Source organism: Phodopus roborovskii, unplaced genomic scaffold (assembly GCF_943737965.1).
Source record: "Phodopus roborovskii unplaced genomic scaffold, PHOROB, whole genome shotgun sequence".
Taxonomy (NCBI): Eukaryota; Metazoa; Chordata; class Mammalia; order Rodentia; family Cricetidae; genus Phodopus; species Phodopus roborovskii.
In genome coordinates, this window is record NW_026125444.1 from 9137273 (window position 1) to 9154342 (window position 17070).

General features: G+C 41.1%; 1 protein-coding gene across 1 annotated transcript in view; it reads right to left on the reverse strand.

Annotated features, from left to right (window-relative positions):
- Nucleotides 1-17070, reverse strand: part of Tspan12 (tetraspanin 12) — a 62244-nt gene that overhangs the window by 18448 nt on the left and 26726 nt on the right. The window contains exons 5-7 of the mRNA XM_051175733.1: nt 8959-9033; nt 5004-5111; nt 1094-1237 (exon numbers count right to left, since the gene is read on the reverse strand). Coding sequence (XP_051031690.1) covers nt 1094-1237; nt 5004-5111; nt 8959-9033 — 327 coding nt within the window. The remainder of the gene's footprint in view (nt 1-1093; nt 1238-5003; nt 5112-8958; nt 9034-17070) is intronic.

The window sequence follows — 17070 nt, forward strand, 5'->3', positions numbered from 1 at the left end:
ACATGCACACCCACACGTTTTATTATTACAGTCATATCATAGATACACAGAATACAAATACATATTCTTAGGTTAAGCCCCAAGCGTTCCGCGTGTCCCATGACTACATGACCACAGGTAGAAACGTACTTACTGCAACTCAGTAATGACATTTTAATTTAATCACTTGATCCAATTTAATGACTATCACTACACTTAGCCAGTGACTACTGTAAAACTTTGAAATTTTTTCATTTATATAATCCCATGTATATGTGTGTATGTCTGAATTTAGATATATGCATGTGTATGCAGGCACTGGGGTGGGGGGAGTCATATCCCCTGGAATTGGAGTTACAGATGGGTGTGAGCCACAGAGTGGGTACTGGGAACTGAAGCCAGGTTCTCTGGAAGAGCAGTAAGTGTTCTTATCCAGGGAACAACCTCTCTAGCCCAACTACATTACAATTTAATCCCATTACTGACTGGGCAATCATTAAATATAAAGGAGCATAAAAACTCCTAAGAAAGGGCAACTGATGACTGGGATAAATCCCAGAACAGACAATATGTAAACATTTTGGCACCAAATGATTAAACCCAGTAAGAAAAACTGCTTCAGCAAACCAAAACTGAGGTTACCAGCTATTACCAGCAGGGGGAACCAAAGAGCAGCACACAGGCTTTTCCTCAGGAGACTTCTTTCCCCTGTATCAGGGCCCTTAAAAAAGTATCCCTGAAAACTACAGAGCCCAGGCTTCCCACAGATCCATTCATCTACACAATCCACACACATGTGCTTTGAAAGGAGCCCTAAAACACACTAGAAACAGGCTCTAAGCATTGAAGTATAAAATCCAATCAACTAGAAGGGTTATTTTTTTAAAATAATAAAAGAAAACGCAACTAATGATGGAACTAGGTCTTTCTCACGCTCCTTTGTTAAAATGTGGTTAGTGATCATTTTTCTTCACTTTGTTTTCCTGTTGCTGCATTTATCAGAGAAAAATTTCAGGCCTAAAGATTTGCACAGAAAGTAAAAATGTAATCAGAATAGTGTTAAAAGTTCTTTGGGAAGTTTTGCTCTTGGTATGATGACCATACTTGATCTTACCTCTTGGTAAAGGTCACTGAGGTCCTCCTGGTGGGCCTGCTTGGAGCATCCCGGGAATTCCCTAACACAACAGGAATCTGGAGGCCAGTCCATCTCTGTCATTTCCAGCCAGTCAGTGAAGTATACCACACCACAGCACTTAAACTGAAAAAGAGTTACCCGCCACACTTAGAAATCACACAATATAGTTTTTGTTTAACTTGAGAGATGTCATAGTAGATTACTTAAATGTTTGTACTCAGTGTGAAACTCACTTATCAGCAAAAGCTATGTGTGTATTCTATCTTGACAACAGACCCATCTTAAGGGAATATCCAAGTAACCATCCCATAATGGAACCATTCTGAACAGCATCACCCACCCCACCTAAAAGCAAGCCCGTGTCTCATTCTCCACCTCTAGGATCCTCTGTGGATGATCACAGCAATGGCAGATTTCACACACATACTTACAAATTCAATAGATGAACTTGTATTTTCACTAACTTCTAGTTAGTGAAACTAACTAGTTTCTAGTTAGAAAGTAGCTAAGCATTTTATTTATTGTCCATTCACTAGCATAACTACTCAACAAAGACAACTACTGTAATAAAAGTTTTCAAAAATTCTATGGACAGACTTGATGACCAAAGCTCACATCACAGAGGTCACTAGCCAGTCTTTGTCCTTAACCAAGGCAAAAATTTTGTAAATAATTTGTCCAACTTAGTATCACCCAATAGGGTGGAGTTCTTGATATACCATCATGTTGCATCATTATAAACTCAGGAAAAAAATGATGGTGTTCCTGGTTTGAATGTAGTTGGACTTAAAGTGAGCGTGTCTTTCTCTATACCATGGCCAAACAGACTACTTTTTGTGGCTGTTGTTGTACTTCACCACAGAGTATTAAAAACTGTGATGAAGGCTTAGAAACACTGCTTGAAGGCAGGTGCAGGCTGGACTGAGAAGAAGTAACTGTGGTGAGGAGAGCTTTGTCCTTGGATAAAAGAGAAGTTCTCTTTTACACAGTGAGAAGGAAGGAATATGGGCAGTCATGGAGAACCCTGCCGAGAGTTATGGCTGTGCAAATTACATAGCCCAGGAGGCCAATCTGTGCTTGAATTAAGACTGAATCATAAAATATCACAATCCAGCGCCATTTCAAAGCTTAACCAAAACTTGGAAGAACTCTGAATTCCTCATGCAACGGCAAGCGAGGAAAATGTTCAATGTACTAGGTATGTTTTCACTCGCTGTGCCTAAACAGCTTATGCTTTAAAGAGCTTATGATTTTAAAAGGAAAAAGAAAAACATCTGAAAAGCACTTTGAATGATAATCACTGGGAGCCACTAATACCAAGTTGTGGGAAAATGTAAAAATATTTTCCGTATTGTTTTAAAACCATGGGTGTACCACAACCATCACAACAAAGGCACATCCTAAGCTACAAATTTAACACAAATGTCACAGACTGTCTAATCTGATGTCACACACTGATGCAAAGCATTGGGGAGCCTGAAAATAAAGGACATGGTTAAAAGACTCCCCTTTCTAAATGCTGTAAACTATCACAGTTTGACATCACATTTTACCCAGAGAAAAGCCTTTTCCCTCAGTTCCTAGCCACACAAAACCTTGTGGGGCTGACATCCCAGAGCAGATCTCAGAGCCCTGAGCCCTCTTCCTCCAGCCTCAGTAGAGTGGGCCATTTATCTGGCTTTGTCAGGAAATGAAGCCTTCCACAGTGGCGGCTTTTCCAGATAACTTAAACATGCCGTGTGCAGTGCCAACATTGTTAAGGAACCACTACCCTCTTCTCTGTGGTTGTCTTGCCTATCCAACAGAGGAGAGTGTATGGAAGCTTCCTGAACCTCCTCAAGGTGAACTCAATATTACCCCAGTACACTCCTGTGTTCTGCCACTACCTGCCAAGACTGTTTCACTACGAGTTGATATTACATCAAGCTGTAGAAAACACAGTAGAATCACTATTTTGCATGTAAATAAACTGAGGCCCTTCATGGGCGAAGTTACTTTCCAAAATCACAGGTCAGTGTATGGCAACATCAGCGATTCCAAAGTACACAACCAGTACCATGCTAAAATAAATACATTTTTATAATGGGGTTACTAAGAATTATGTGGGTTCCATTCAGTTGTCACATGCACATGGTTCCAGTGACTGAGGGGCTTCAAGGGCTGAAACCTGACCACGTGATTTTCTGGTCCATGATTTGTTGGGGAAGAAAGTCATCCTAGGCTGAGTTGTCTCTCTCCATCTAAACTTACATGTTAAAAATCCTAGCCCTGGTGGCACAGAATGGGACAGTTTATGATGAAAGAGTCATTAGGAGTGACTGATTTCCAATAAGGCCATCATCAAGGGCCATAATTAGGTATAAATAACACCCTTATAGGAAGAGGAAAATTAAACACAGAACAGATAAAGTCAAGACAACAAGAAGACATGGGAGAAGACCATTCAGGGGGAGAGGCTTCAAAAGACATCAGTATTGCCAATCTTGAACTTTTAACCTCTACAATAGTGAACAAACACTTGGCCTAAGGGACCCTGTTTGTGACACTTAACTGTGGCAGTTCTGTGAGGTTAATATAAAGAGTTTGAAAGTCGTCCAAGTGTTTGGCAGTATTCACCACACCTTTTGTGCAAACTAGCATTGTGAAGCAAGAGAGAACATGCCAAGAGAAACTAGCATGTAACATTCGCAGTGCTTGTAAACTGTTCACGGAGGCAGAGCCCTGTAAGGAGGAGAAGCAGCTCACTGTTTCTCGATCTGGTTTATGGCAATCTGTTTCATCAGTTCCTGGAAATGAAGACTCCAGGGCTCCACCCAGGGCAGCCCCCAAACCCAGCTTACTATAAATGCCCCAGCGTTTTGTGTGTCTTCCTCGTTGCACCGTTTTTACACTATTGGTGCAACAAACAAAGTCAGGAAACGATGAAATAACAGGAAATCTGTGCGACACTGATAATGTCACCATCTCAACAGTTGTGATCCGAAGCCAGGTTTGGAGATTGTCCTAGACTTGAATCTCTGCCACGGGCATAGACAGGGATGGCCGTCCAGTAAGACACTCGTTCTCATATGCCTCATGGTCCAGAGCAAGAGAAAGGAAAGCATTGTCACTCGGCTCACCAGGAAAATGCTCAGGAGAGCTGGTTTAAAGCAAGATCAATGAGTAATCTCCAGTCACTGGCTTTTAGGCATCTAGAAATCAGTTCCCACTTCAGATGGATGAAATGTAGAAGATTTGGAAGGAAGGTATACTTCGTAATGGCAGGAGAGGCTAAGTGAGATAAGGCCGATGATGTGGTTGACTCACTTGTCTTCACTCTGCTTGGCACCCCACGAGGTGAATACCTGTGCTGTTCCTATGTGACAAGTGGGGAAACTGAGGCCTAGGGAATTCAGTGAAATGATTGTAAGTGGCAGAGCTAGGATTTGAACTAAAGACATCCTGACTAGAAAAAAAAATGATAACTTAGTAACCAGGCTGGCAATGATGTTCACAACTAATGACATTCACAACAAATGGAAGCAAGCTTTTAAAGTGTTGAAATAATGTTTAAAACACCGGTGACTCTAAAAGTAGCAAAGTGACAGTGAAAGAGAAATGCCTACGTAACACTTTGGCTATTTATCAAATAACTCATGAAAAGAAACTTCAGAGCAGTTGGGCAAAACAACTTCTAAATAAGCATGTGTGGACAAGAAGGAATGAAGATGGAAAGTGTAAATGAGATGGAAAGACAAGCAGGGATGATTTGCGGCATTGCAGGGGTTAAAAAAATACACCAGGCTTCAGTTTTCACTGAAGAATATGATCAAAACCAAAGTTTGGACACCTGTTTTGACAATTTGCCACTTATTCTGCACTTTCTACCCCCAGGAATGGCAGCACTTACCTCTCTCTGAAAAAAATTCCAAGCATGTGTAAGCCATCTATACCTGGGTAAACCATAATTTGTCATTCTGGCTTTCAAAGTAACCATATCTGACCACTGTACTGGCACCTAGAGATAAGAAACAAAACAGAACAAAGTATCAACATATAACTCCAACCAGCCAGGCAAAGGCTTGCTCACATATATAAATCTACAACCTTCACCATCCTGGCAACACAATACCACAGACAAAGGCTCACTCACATACATAAATCTACAACCTAGAGCACACTGACAACACAACACCACATGTATACAGAGTGTGTTAAAGCTCACACATACCATTTTAATTTATACTTGCTTAGAGCCTAAATTAAGCTCACACCAACACGCCTGCCATTCAAGAAATTGGTGTGGGGATCAAGAACGAAGACATAGAAAAAGCAGGTGCATATAAGCCTCTAAAACAGTGGTTCTCAACCTCCCTAATGCTGTGACACTTTAATACAGTTTCTCGTGCTGTAATGATCCCCACGATAATATTTTCATTGCTACTTCATGACTGTAATGTTGCTACTGTTATGAATGATGATGTAAATGTCTGTGTTTTCCAATGATCTTAGGCGACCTCTGAGAAAGGGTCATTTGACCCCCTCAAACCTAAAACCAGGGTAATTTTGAAATCTTATTAAAAACAGTACTATCAGGCTAGAATGATGGCTCTGTGTATAAGAGTGCATGCTGCACAGCATTAGGACCTAAGCTCAAATCCCCAGCATATAGAAAAGGCTGGCTATGGCCACGTGTGCCTGTAACCCAGCACTTCAGGAGGTGGGGGGGGGAAGGACAGAGAGCAAAGGATCCCTGGAGTTTAAGGGTACCAACCTAGCAGAAAATGCCAGTCTCCAGATTCGGTGAGAGATGCTGTCCCAAAGGGACAAAGCAGAGCTGGGTGGAGGAAGACACCAGTTACCCTCTGACCTCAGCATTTCAGCACGGGTATGTGCACCTGCAGACAATGTTCACACACATGCACACAGGGCACAGATATGCGCATGCCATTTTTAATGAAAATTAAATTTAAAAATAGTAATAACAGCTGAGAGGCAGAGACAGGTGGGTCTCTGTAAGTTCAAGGCCAACTTGGTCTACAAAGCAAGTTCAAGAATAGACAGAGCTACCTGGGGGGGGGGGTGTCGGGAAAGCGGGGGAGTAATATCAGTAGAAGTAAGTTTAAAATTCCCTAGCCACAGAAATCCTTCAGTTTTATTTCTTTTCTAGTCGTTTTTAAAAACCACTTGGAAGCATTTAATACAAAGAACAGCAAGTTGGTTGGGAATCCGTTCTATTCTTGTGGTTTAATAAAGTTCAGAAAACTAGACAAAGGTCAAGCCACCGGCTAAAAATTATTATCTCATATGCATTAGGGCATACCGTGAATGGAAGTGAAATAAATTCTCGGGAAGTATATCATCTGAAGCAGCATTATCGACAGATTTTAACTGGAGGATTGATAGGAGCTGAGCACATGGAGACAATAAAACTAATGGGTGAGGAGACACATGTCAAGTCTCCTGACTTAGCTAACAGAGTAAGTTTTTTCTAAATTTTTGCTTTCCAAAATAAGCACTGGTTGTTTCTTCACTGTGGTCACCATCAATCTGAAACCAAATGTGGCAAGAGAACAGAGGGCCATTGAGGATCTGGCACCGAACACTGGGGTCTGGCCATAAAGTACAACACACAGTGAACAACTTGCTTGCGTGAAACCGCTTGGAGCACAAAAGCCCATTCTATGTAAAGGTTGGATTCTGTGAAAGTTGGCAGACAATAAACTTTAATGACACTTTTCTTTTACACTGTTATTAGTACAGAAGCAATAAAAATTGCAAAGCCGACTTTTCTTTTTGTGCAAGGCTGCTCTCCACATTTCACTTTCAAGCAGCCCTTCCTGCCTCTCTCCCGGTGGTGATGTAATGGGGAAGATTTACACAAGCAAAACAGTCAATGACATGTGCCCCTGACTCAAATGGCTGGCAGTGTGTGTTCACTTAGTGCCCCAGGACCTGAGGCCATTGGGTCCCTGCTTAGAGGGCGGCATCTGAGTAAATGGAGTTGCTTTGTGTCCCCGTGTTTCTGAGCATGGAGAAAGCACCCCCCTCAAACACGCTGAATCAACTCACCCCAGCTTTGGAGATTCATCATATCAGGAGGACACTGACTTCGCAATCCAGCTGGAAAAATCCATAGAACTAATGGGGTGTGCTGCCTCGTGGCAAGAACTATTGCACTTAAAGGGTTGAGACAGGAGGATTGCCATGAATGTGAAGACAGCCTGCATTACACAGTGAGTTTTATGCTAGCTTGGGCTGTGAAATAAGATCCTGTCTCTAAATTAAATAAATAAATGAATCCATAGAATGATACTCATTTCAAAACAGTAATTTTCAATTACCAAATCAAATAGAGCCCAAAAGTGGGGGTTAAAAGAATTAAGACTTATTTATAAGATCTATTCTTCTGCTGTTCGCATGTCGGGGATGAAGGCTATTTCTGAAAACAGGGTAAATCTCCTTATAGCCGAAACAACACTCTGGGCCCTACTACTTTTTCCTTTTTCCTGGTGTAAACGTTTCTAGGGATAACATGAAAATGTGAGCTCCCATTTTATGGGAGGTTGTTTCCCCCCATACGTTCTCAATTGTATATTAAATTAGTTAGGACAGACCCTGAGCCTTCAACTTTCCATAGATTCTGTCTTCTTCCCATGAGTCCTCATATGCGGAAGCATGAGTGTCTTCACAGAGCAATGACTGCTAGCACAGTGGCCTGCACAGGTCAACTTCGGCATTAGTCTGCAGTAGCCACTGAGTATCCATAGTCTTAGCACACTACAGATTCACCACAGGACCTGTAATAACTGTCCTGACAACGGAAATGACATCAATGTTGTTACACAAATGCCTAATGTCCTGCTTATCTCTGAAACAAATACAAAACTACCACCCCTCTTAGGAGGTCTTGAATTTTTAGATGTTTAAAATTCACCAGGAACTGGTCCGGTGCCCAGGCCCTGTCTCTTCCCTCCATTCTAACTGAGCACATCTGGACTGGAACAAAGGAACACATGTGACTAAGAATCACCTTTAAGCCTTGGCCAACACATCGCAAAGCACCACGTTGCGGAAACAGAAGTATGCTATGAGGCATGGCACGAGCCAGCATTCACAGGCATACACAGCAACGCCATTCCTCGCTGGGAACAACTGTACTCATTTCACCACTGAAATTATGCAAGGGCCAGGGGTGGGGGGTGAGGGTGGGGGGATGATGCAAGTGACAAAGCACCAGGTGAAAAAGGTTGGAAAAACTCCTCGTTCACTCTAAGGAGGCTATGAAGGTTTTTCCCTGGGGGTTTCCATGGCTGAAATGGAGGGGAAATGCTGAACTTCTGTTTTCAAGCAGCCAAATCTCAAGCTGTGAGAGTTTTTACACCACAGTGAGCACACAGCAACTCTTCTTAAAGGGCAGCTTGGTTTAGCTTGCCTCAATCAGGAGATGCTGGCTTCCTTCCTGCTTTCTGCTGAGGTCAGCAAGAATGGGCTTGAAGGAGGAGGTCTAGTACTCTCCAACAAACACATGCTCATCTTCCTCATTATTAACTCGGGAAGCCGGTGTGATGGTCTCAGACTAGTTCCAATCCATGATGTCCCTGTTTAAGCAATCTACAGAATTAACAATGTATCACAGTACCCCAAGATAAAGATTTTAAATTATCACTTGGAAATGTGCTTTAGCCACAGGGGAGGAAAAAAATATGTATGTTTGTATGTACGTATGTATGTATGCATTGATTTTTCAGAAGTGTGAGGAATGTTCAGCCATACCATGTCATGTGATCTTGTGAAGTAACAACAACATAGCACAGTCACTCTCCAGTTTCCCACACCATGATTCTGCCCCACTGGGAACTCACCATAACCTCCTGCTCATATGTCCACACACCACAAGCCAGTTCTACACAGAAGATGACGAGTAAAGTTCCAAAGTACTGCAGAAAGACAAAGGGAATGTTAGCATGAAGCTATCTGAGGCATCAGGGTTGTGTTGACCTATAACAAGAATACACACACTCCTTTCCAGGGAGCACATGGAAATACTTTCCCCAAGCCCGGGCCAGCTACTGGTAACCATGAGGACTCACCTAAGTGGGCCTTTGTTTTGTCATTAGTCAGCTGTTAGGGTAAATCTTTTATAAATATCAATCATTTCCTTGAGCTAAGAACTTACATGATGGTATTTAATAAAACTGAACTGAGTTCTCTGAGAAAATCCACCTAGTTCTTCTCACAAAGAATGAAGTGAGGTCTGCAAGTTCAGTGCTTTCCCCATGGCGCATTTTCAATTTCTTTTGGGTAAGGAGGAGGAAGGCTCCTTTGCATTTGGAAAAAAAGAAGATGGAAATGAAAAATCTCTACTACACACTCACGCTAATTGGAAGTGAACAGTAAGTTTCTCCTGTGGGAGGAGGTTTCAGGAGGCATGCAGAGGCAAAGAGGTCACAATGTTGAGGGCAGTATTGAAAACAGAAATACAAATAAGGAGTCGTTATTTCTGTGAAGTAGAGAATATGCAGGATCCTGAACAGGGAGCAGATCTGCCACAAAGGGAAGAGAGAAGTTTGGGCAGATGAAAATGACATAAACAAATACACAGAGGCAGGTGGGTGGCCCCACACAGCGAGTAGGAACACAAACACAGCCAGAAGAAAGAAAAGCGAGAACAGAGTTGAAAGGCAGATTGAAGCCAGATCATGGGGACACCAGATGACCCACTAACAGAATTTAAACACATCATATAGGTAATAAGGTAGCATCTCTGTGTGTTTTTGAATAAGAGAAAGACATGAATGGATTAAATAATGGCGGGATGGCAATCAATTTGAAAGGGAAGGGCTGAAGGATGAGTTGAAAAATCTTAGAAGACAGCCAACACAGGTCTGACCTGAATTTAGGTGGTGGCCTTGCAAACAAGTGGGAAACAAGACCTTCCAACAATTTAACAAAAGGACATTGGGCCACCTGGATACATAGATAAGGAGAGGAAGATGTGTCTCCCCAAAGCAGAGGAAGAGATGGAGTTCTTGTGGGAGGACGATGAACTTGTGTATTTTATTTACAAAATCTAGAAACACATTCCATTAAAAGCGGTACTTCAGAGCTCAGGTGCCTGAGGGAAACCATTCTCTTATTAGAAACAGAGTAACTTTTGGATAGCACCCTACTTTTCAAGTTCATAATTTGGTCAAGAACCTTCTGAAACAGGATGGTCCCACAAAAGGTAGGTCATGTGACTTTTAGAATTGTGCCTGGTAAATTTGGTGAACTAGTCCTTTGCAGCATCGCTCTGTGTGCTCATCCTTACCACGCCCCATTGGTGGAGGTGACCTCTACAGAAGCAAGGAGTGAAAACTGGAGGAAGAATGGGCCTCCTAGATGTTCTCTGCACTGATCCCAGCAGGAACAGAACACCACTGAGCACGCAGGTCTTCTATTTACTATGAAGTATGAGATTTGGTGATCAAACTGGATGGTGGCGGTACCTTCAATTACCTCCTTCCTTGCAATCACAGCTCTATGAAGAGCAGACACCCAGATGTGTTCTTTATCACATAGTTAGTGCTTGACAAATCCTTGTTACACAGAATAACAAGTAAAAAGAAAGCAGGATGGACTGATAATGGTTGCCAATGCCATGGGCTGGAAAGAACTTCTTAACAAAGGCGATCTTTAAGAGCAGGAGGAGGAAACAATTCTGTTAGGATTCCAGACAAAAAGAAGTCTCAGAGGAGGAAGCACCAAGCACAAAGCCACTTAGTGGATGAGAGTGGTAAGCAAACTCAAAGTAACCAGAGTATAGATGTGGCCAGGTCGATAGAGCAGATACCAGTTTTGAGGTACAGCAGGCTGGGCAAAGGATTTGCATTTTATTCTAAGTGTGATGGAATCATTAATGGGTGGCATCATCTGATGCACACAATGAAAACATTTCTAGCTGTTTTATTTACAGAGAGCAGCCTCCAGATAAAGCAAGGTCACAAAATTTACAAAAATGATGGCTAAACTAGGATAGGAGGGGAGGACAATAAAGGAGTATACTGGCACAGGACTGTTGACTTTCAAGCTTGACATTTTTTAGAGTCTTTCTTCAAAGTTTGTCAAAATGAGAAGAGCAAACAAAGATGTAGAAAATTACATTTGCCTACTATTTCTGTGAAATAGTCCTCTTGACTTAAAAATAGAAACCATTGCTAGTAGTTTTAACTTGCTTTCTTCATATTTCTTGCATTCAAACAAACAAAAAATACAACTGCTTAATCTCTAAGTAGCACAACTTAGAAACAGTAATTGGTTCAAAAGATGAAGTAGGATTTGCTAAGGAGCTCCCAGTTCACCAGGCACTTCTATTCCCATTGTATGTAACACAGATGCAGACATGGGTGGCTTCAAGACTCGGATCTCATCTCTAAGCGTTACTTCTAGGAATGTGCTGAAAAACTTCTGCTTTGAAAGGTCGGCTAAAAGAAATCTGGTGAACTAGGTTACCCCGTCAGTCTCTCTAAGCACTCTCTTTAATATTTAAGAAATATTTCAACATGAAAACTATGTTTACTATGATAATACAAAAATGTCAAGTGTTTAGGATTTTTCTGCTTAACCAATGACTTGCCTTTAATTGAGAGAGAGAGAGAGAGAGAGAGAGAGAGAGAGAGAGCTATTAGGAAAGAGAGCTATTAGGAGGCAGTTATACTCCAGGGAAAAATTGCACTATGAGATAACTTCACAAAGCCTTAACCCAAATTCTTGGTTTTTTTCCTTTTGTTGTTGTTTTGTTTGTTTGCTTGTTTGGTTTGTTGTTGTTGTCCCTCTGATTTTTAATTGAAACTGACATTCTTTGTATTTTTATTGTTACTATTATTAGAACCTTTATCTTACTTTTATTGTTTCTTCTTTGGTTTACCTTTGGGAGGACACTGCAAGGGTGAGGGGCAGACATGGGGTACTGGGGAGATACAGAGATGGTTTTGGGGTGCATGATGTGAAATTTCCAAAGAATCAATATTAAAAATACGTTAAAAAACAAACAAACAAAAAAAACCAAAAAACTGATGTCCGCTCACATTAAAAGCCGAAGCAGTTCCTGCAAAAAAACAAGATAACACTACAGATAACACGGACCAGGTGATAACTACGTGTGCTGGCTGGAAAGGGAGTTGCCCTGACTCTACCTTGGTGATAGCCACAAACATTTCTGGACTGAGATTAAAACCTCTGAAGTCCTGGCTGAGTTACCATCCTCATTCCATGCCTCCTGGAGTCACTGGTGAGTATGGAAAAGGATACAGGACCTGACCACAGGCAGATGTATGCAATATGTGCAATACGTGGAAAACGGACAGGCCTATCCACTCAAGCTACAGGCCTATACCAACAAGTGTGCTATCATGTCTAGTTTATTTATATTTTTATGATTTTGTGTATGTATGTGCCTGGGTGTATGCAGGTACCCATGGAGGCCATCTGAAGAGTGTGCAAGTTCCTCTGGAATAGGAGTTATAGGTAGTTGTGAGTCACCCAGTGCAGAGAACTGAACCCTTGGTCCTCTTCAAGGACAGCATGTGCTCTTACCAGCTGAGCCCTCTCTCTAGCCCTGCATTCTTAAAAGAATCATGACAGTGAACTTCCGTTATCATTACTTAAACATCCACAGATATGGGATGTAAAGTACATACATCAGACATGCTCTCATCCCCAAACTCAAAACTGACTGTTGACCACATGACAGGATAAATTCCATATGACCTGGCCATTCTTTCAACTCTGGGAAATTCCAGTGGTTTCACCTGATGCTATCCCACGCGAAATAATCAGTGGGTCTTGATCCCATTAACACTCAAGGGACTGACTTACTTGCCCTTGAGGTTGAAAATATTCCTTATTACATTATCACGCTTCCTTAAAGTAAATTAAATGTATGATTTAATTCAAGTAAACATTTTTATGAAGGATGCTACATGGTCCTGTCTATTATCCTACACTGTTACTATTGCTTTAACCTGAAACATCAGTCAACTAACTCCAGGAACACTCAAAATGTCAAATCCACTCTGGGAAGATTCCGCATGACAAGTCCATCCTTCCAGCACATAAGCCAGCTGTATTTTCCCTTTGCTTTTCTTTCTGGGGAGATCTGAGTCATTTAGTCAGTACCCTACCAGTCATTGTGCAGAGGACCATTCAATCACTATTTTCACTGAGGAGCTGAATTTAAAGCATCTGGATGCATGATGGTAATGTTTGTCTAGCTAAGGAATGAGGTGCATGCAGTATGTTTGATGAGCTTACCTGAACCTGCCTGCTTACACAGCAACTCTGCCTGTCCCCTCCTATGTGCCTTCCTTCTAGAACATGGGAAGTTCTGAATCTGGAGCTAGAAAACTGAAGTTCAAAGCCAGCTCCAAATAGCAGTGGTTTGGGACTGTTCTTTTAACTGCCCTGCTGTCAGTTGGCTCATCTGTATAATACAATGAAGATTAAAAGTGAAGCAGTTGTCAAGGGAGATTTGGTATCCAACCTAGTGCTCCAGGAAATTTGAAATGTGTTACAAATGCTTCTCTGTATTACTTTATGAAACCTAGTGCAATACTGATTGTCCCTTTCTTCCCTCCAGCACAGCCTTCATTGTCTTCCATGGGGTACCATTTATTCTGGCACTTTCTTTGGCTCCCGACCGCTGGACTCTCCTCCTTTCCTCTATGTTTCTGGGTCTCCCTGTCTTCTGTATTTTAGGCCTCAGAGGCTTAAACCAGTTGCCTGCCTTCTCCACAAATTACTGTGTCTGTCAGTAGCTAGGCCATCAGTTCCAGCTGGCAAGATCTTATTTTTAAACATCATTTTATACCCAGTGCCTAAGCAGTACCTGTCACACAGCGCATACTCAGTAAATGTTAGCGGAAATAATAATCAGTTTGCAAACTCGAACGGCCAGTTTCAGCATTTTCTTAGGTTCCTCCTTTCTCATTTGAACCTTGAGTCTCTTGTTAACATGGGACTCCCTTGATATCTGCCTATATATTTGTGTTTTAAATACTGCCTCTCTGATTTACGTTCGCCTGTTTTTGTAGACTACACTCTGATAATCCAGTGTGCCTGGAAACATTTAAGATCATTTACACAGGTAAGGGGGGGCACTGTGCCCCTCCCCATCTTCCAGGGCTACTAGCAACTAAGCATTTCAAAGAACTAAGAATAAGAAATTGCATGGTTCTGTAGGGAAACTCAAGTGTAATTATTTTCATCACCATTTTACTTACTTTGTAAAATTGTTCAGTGTAAGGTTCCTTAAAATAGTTAAGACCCTCTATTCTAAATAAGCTGAAAATTGCATTATACATACAAGTTTTACCCTCAAAACACTATAATTTTGAAAAAGCATCTAGTAATAATAGGACATGCAACACACATGTAGAGTTGCACTGCTGCCTTTTTTGAAATTGTTATGGTAATAGAAAAATATGGGCCTTGACATAATAGGCCTAGCTTCAGGTTCTGAATAATTTAACTAATAGCTTGATGGTCTTCCACAAACCAGTAAGGCTGTTTCCTATTTCATAAAATGAGAATTGCTTAGCAGTACCATACTCAGGATTCAATGACATATTGTACCCTTGCATTCTGACCACTCCCTAAAATAATGGTATCCATTCTTAATCATGTAATAGACTCTATTGGGACACACATTATGTTTAAAATAACTAGGCTCACCTCCAGGCACATGGCCAATACAGCACTGTTGTTGAATTATTATGGCTAGAGGATGGCCAGGTCAAACAATGCTCAAGCTTCTGAGACTATGACTGTCATTCCCACAACAGAATATAATCCCAAAGATTATTTATTAAAAATCATTAGTAAAATACCTGTCTGGAAAGACTACATCTGGAACTTTTCAAAATGTCTGTGTTCGAAAACTACAGCAGGATGGTGTGAAAGGTGAATAAGTCAACTTCTTTTTGTAGTGCACTGAAATCAACACGTTTGTTATTTAAAAATAACTAGGTTTGCCCACAGCATAGAAGCATGGCATCAACTACAAGCCTCTTTCCACTGGATGTTTTTGAAGAGGAAGGGAAAGATGTGGCATCTTCTTTTTAAGACTGGAAAATGGCAAGGGTAAAGACCAGGTATATTTAAGTCCTTGGTGAATGCGTCCCTCAGTAGAAATGTGGGTGTTCATAGCCAATCCCTTTTAAAGAGTATAGCAATAGCAAATCCTCAAATTTACTACAGAGGCAATTATTTACAGAAATGATCAGCTTCCCTGATATCTCCTTCACTAAGATTCCACCCTAATGTAAACAGATCAAGCACATGCCTGTCTGTCTGTTCTGTCTCTTAACATGTGACTAAAATAATAACAAAGGTATCATCCCAGAGAAAACAAAACATGAAATGACACAGCAGCAGGCGTCCTGAGGAAGGTAGAAAGAAGAGTGGTAAATCTATTCATGATCCTGAAGAGACTAAAGCATAAATGGGTAGAGAGAAAATCTCAGAGCAACTTCATTGAGTACTAGAAGCTTTATCCACTTCCAGGTGGCTGGTTCTGAAAAACCCATTTAAGGAAACGCTGGACCCTTTACTGTGCCCTCCCCAATGCCATGGAGCTTGGTGACTACCCTGTCTCCACCAGAAAGAAGATGAGGCCACAGAGCTACTAAGATCGTCTTCCACAAGGAGACAGCAGATCTGAAGGTCAAGTCTACACACTTTTTCTGCAGCATTTCAAAACTCAATCAAACAATAATATGTTAAGCTAAAGGGCAGCAGAAAAGACTCTTCAAAATTCTGGCAAAAAGATTATTTCCAAGCTGTAACTCTTTACCCTCCAAAATCAATGTGTGAGCAGCATTAAAAAGCCATTTCCAGTCACACACACACACACACACACAAAGAATTATGTGTTTGTTCTTTTCCAGGAACTCATCATGGAAATGAGAGGATAAACAAAAAGTGAGGTAAAATCCTAAATGTATTTAAAATAAGAGGCCGTGCATGAATTGACAGAATGGTAAAAGATGATCTGATGAATATCTGATGAATAGCTCCTAAACAGGAACAGGCTTAGCACAGCCTGAGATCTGAAAAACTAGATGGTTCCATACATTTCAATAGGTGAAGAAAAATGATCCCAGAAGGAATTACAATTATGTAAGATTATAATAAGAAACTAAGTTATTAATTTCAATATGACATTATTTCAGAAATAAAGCATAAATGCACTATTTCATGTGGCCTGGTTGCAAGTAGAGTTTTTTCATAGTTCTAATCTTGAAAACTCTGAACTAACCAAAGCTGTGATACCTCTGGGTTAAGGAGAGGAGAAGTAGCAATAGTGGGCAAGAAAGGACCAGGCGTTCATCATTTACTGAGGTTAACGTACGGTACTTAAAACTAAGCCTGGGAGAATGAGAAACCTTACATAAAAATGTGATTTAGAGATATGGAGGCAAATGACACAGGAATCTGCAGCAGCACAATTGATAGCAGTTGCCTTTGGAAGTAGGAAATGGCAGGGGTGAAGGACTTCTATATTTCATAAGGCTTTTAGCACTAAATTAACTCTTTAAATTACATCCATGGAGCGCTCTCTCGTAGAAGGGAGGACAAAAATTTAAAGCAGATATCTCTCCCTGCAGCCTTGGGGGGGCAGGAGAAAAGATGCAGAAACCAGAGGACTTTAGGTGTGCTTTATACTGAAGAATTAATTCTAAAAAGAAGTCATTCCAAAGTACTGGAAACTGTAAGCACATGAAGTGTATTTCGGGGTAATTAGAGTCAAATACTTTGAGTGGCATTCAGAAACTTTACCAAAATGCTCAGGTTACTATCTTCCTTTTGTTAATACACCTTCAGTAGTTCAAATTAGGGGTAGTTTAGTAAAACACACAAAGTATGTGCTTACATGTGATTTACGGCCTTGACCTTGACTGGAAATCATTGTTTCTTAAAGCCATATGCACATTCTA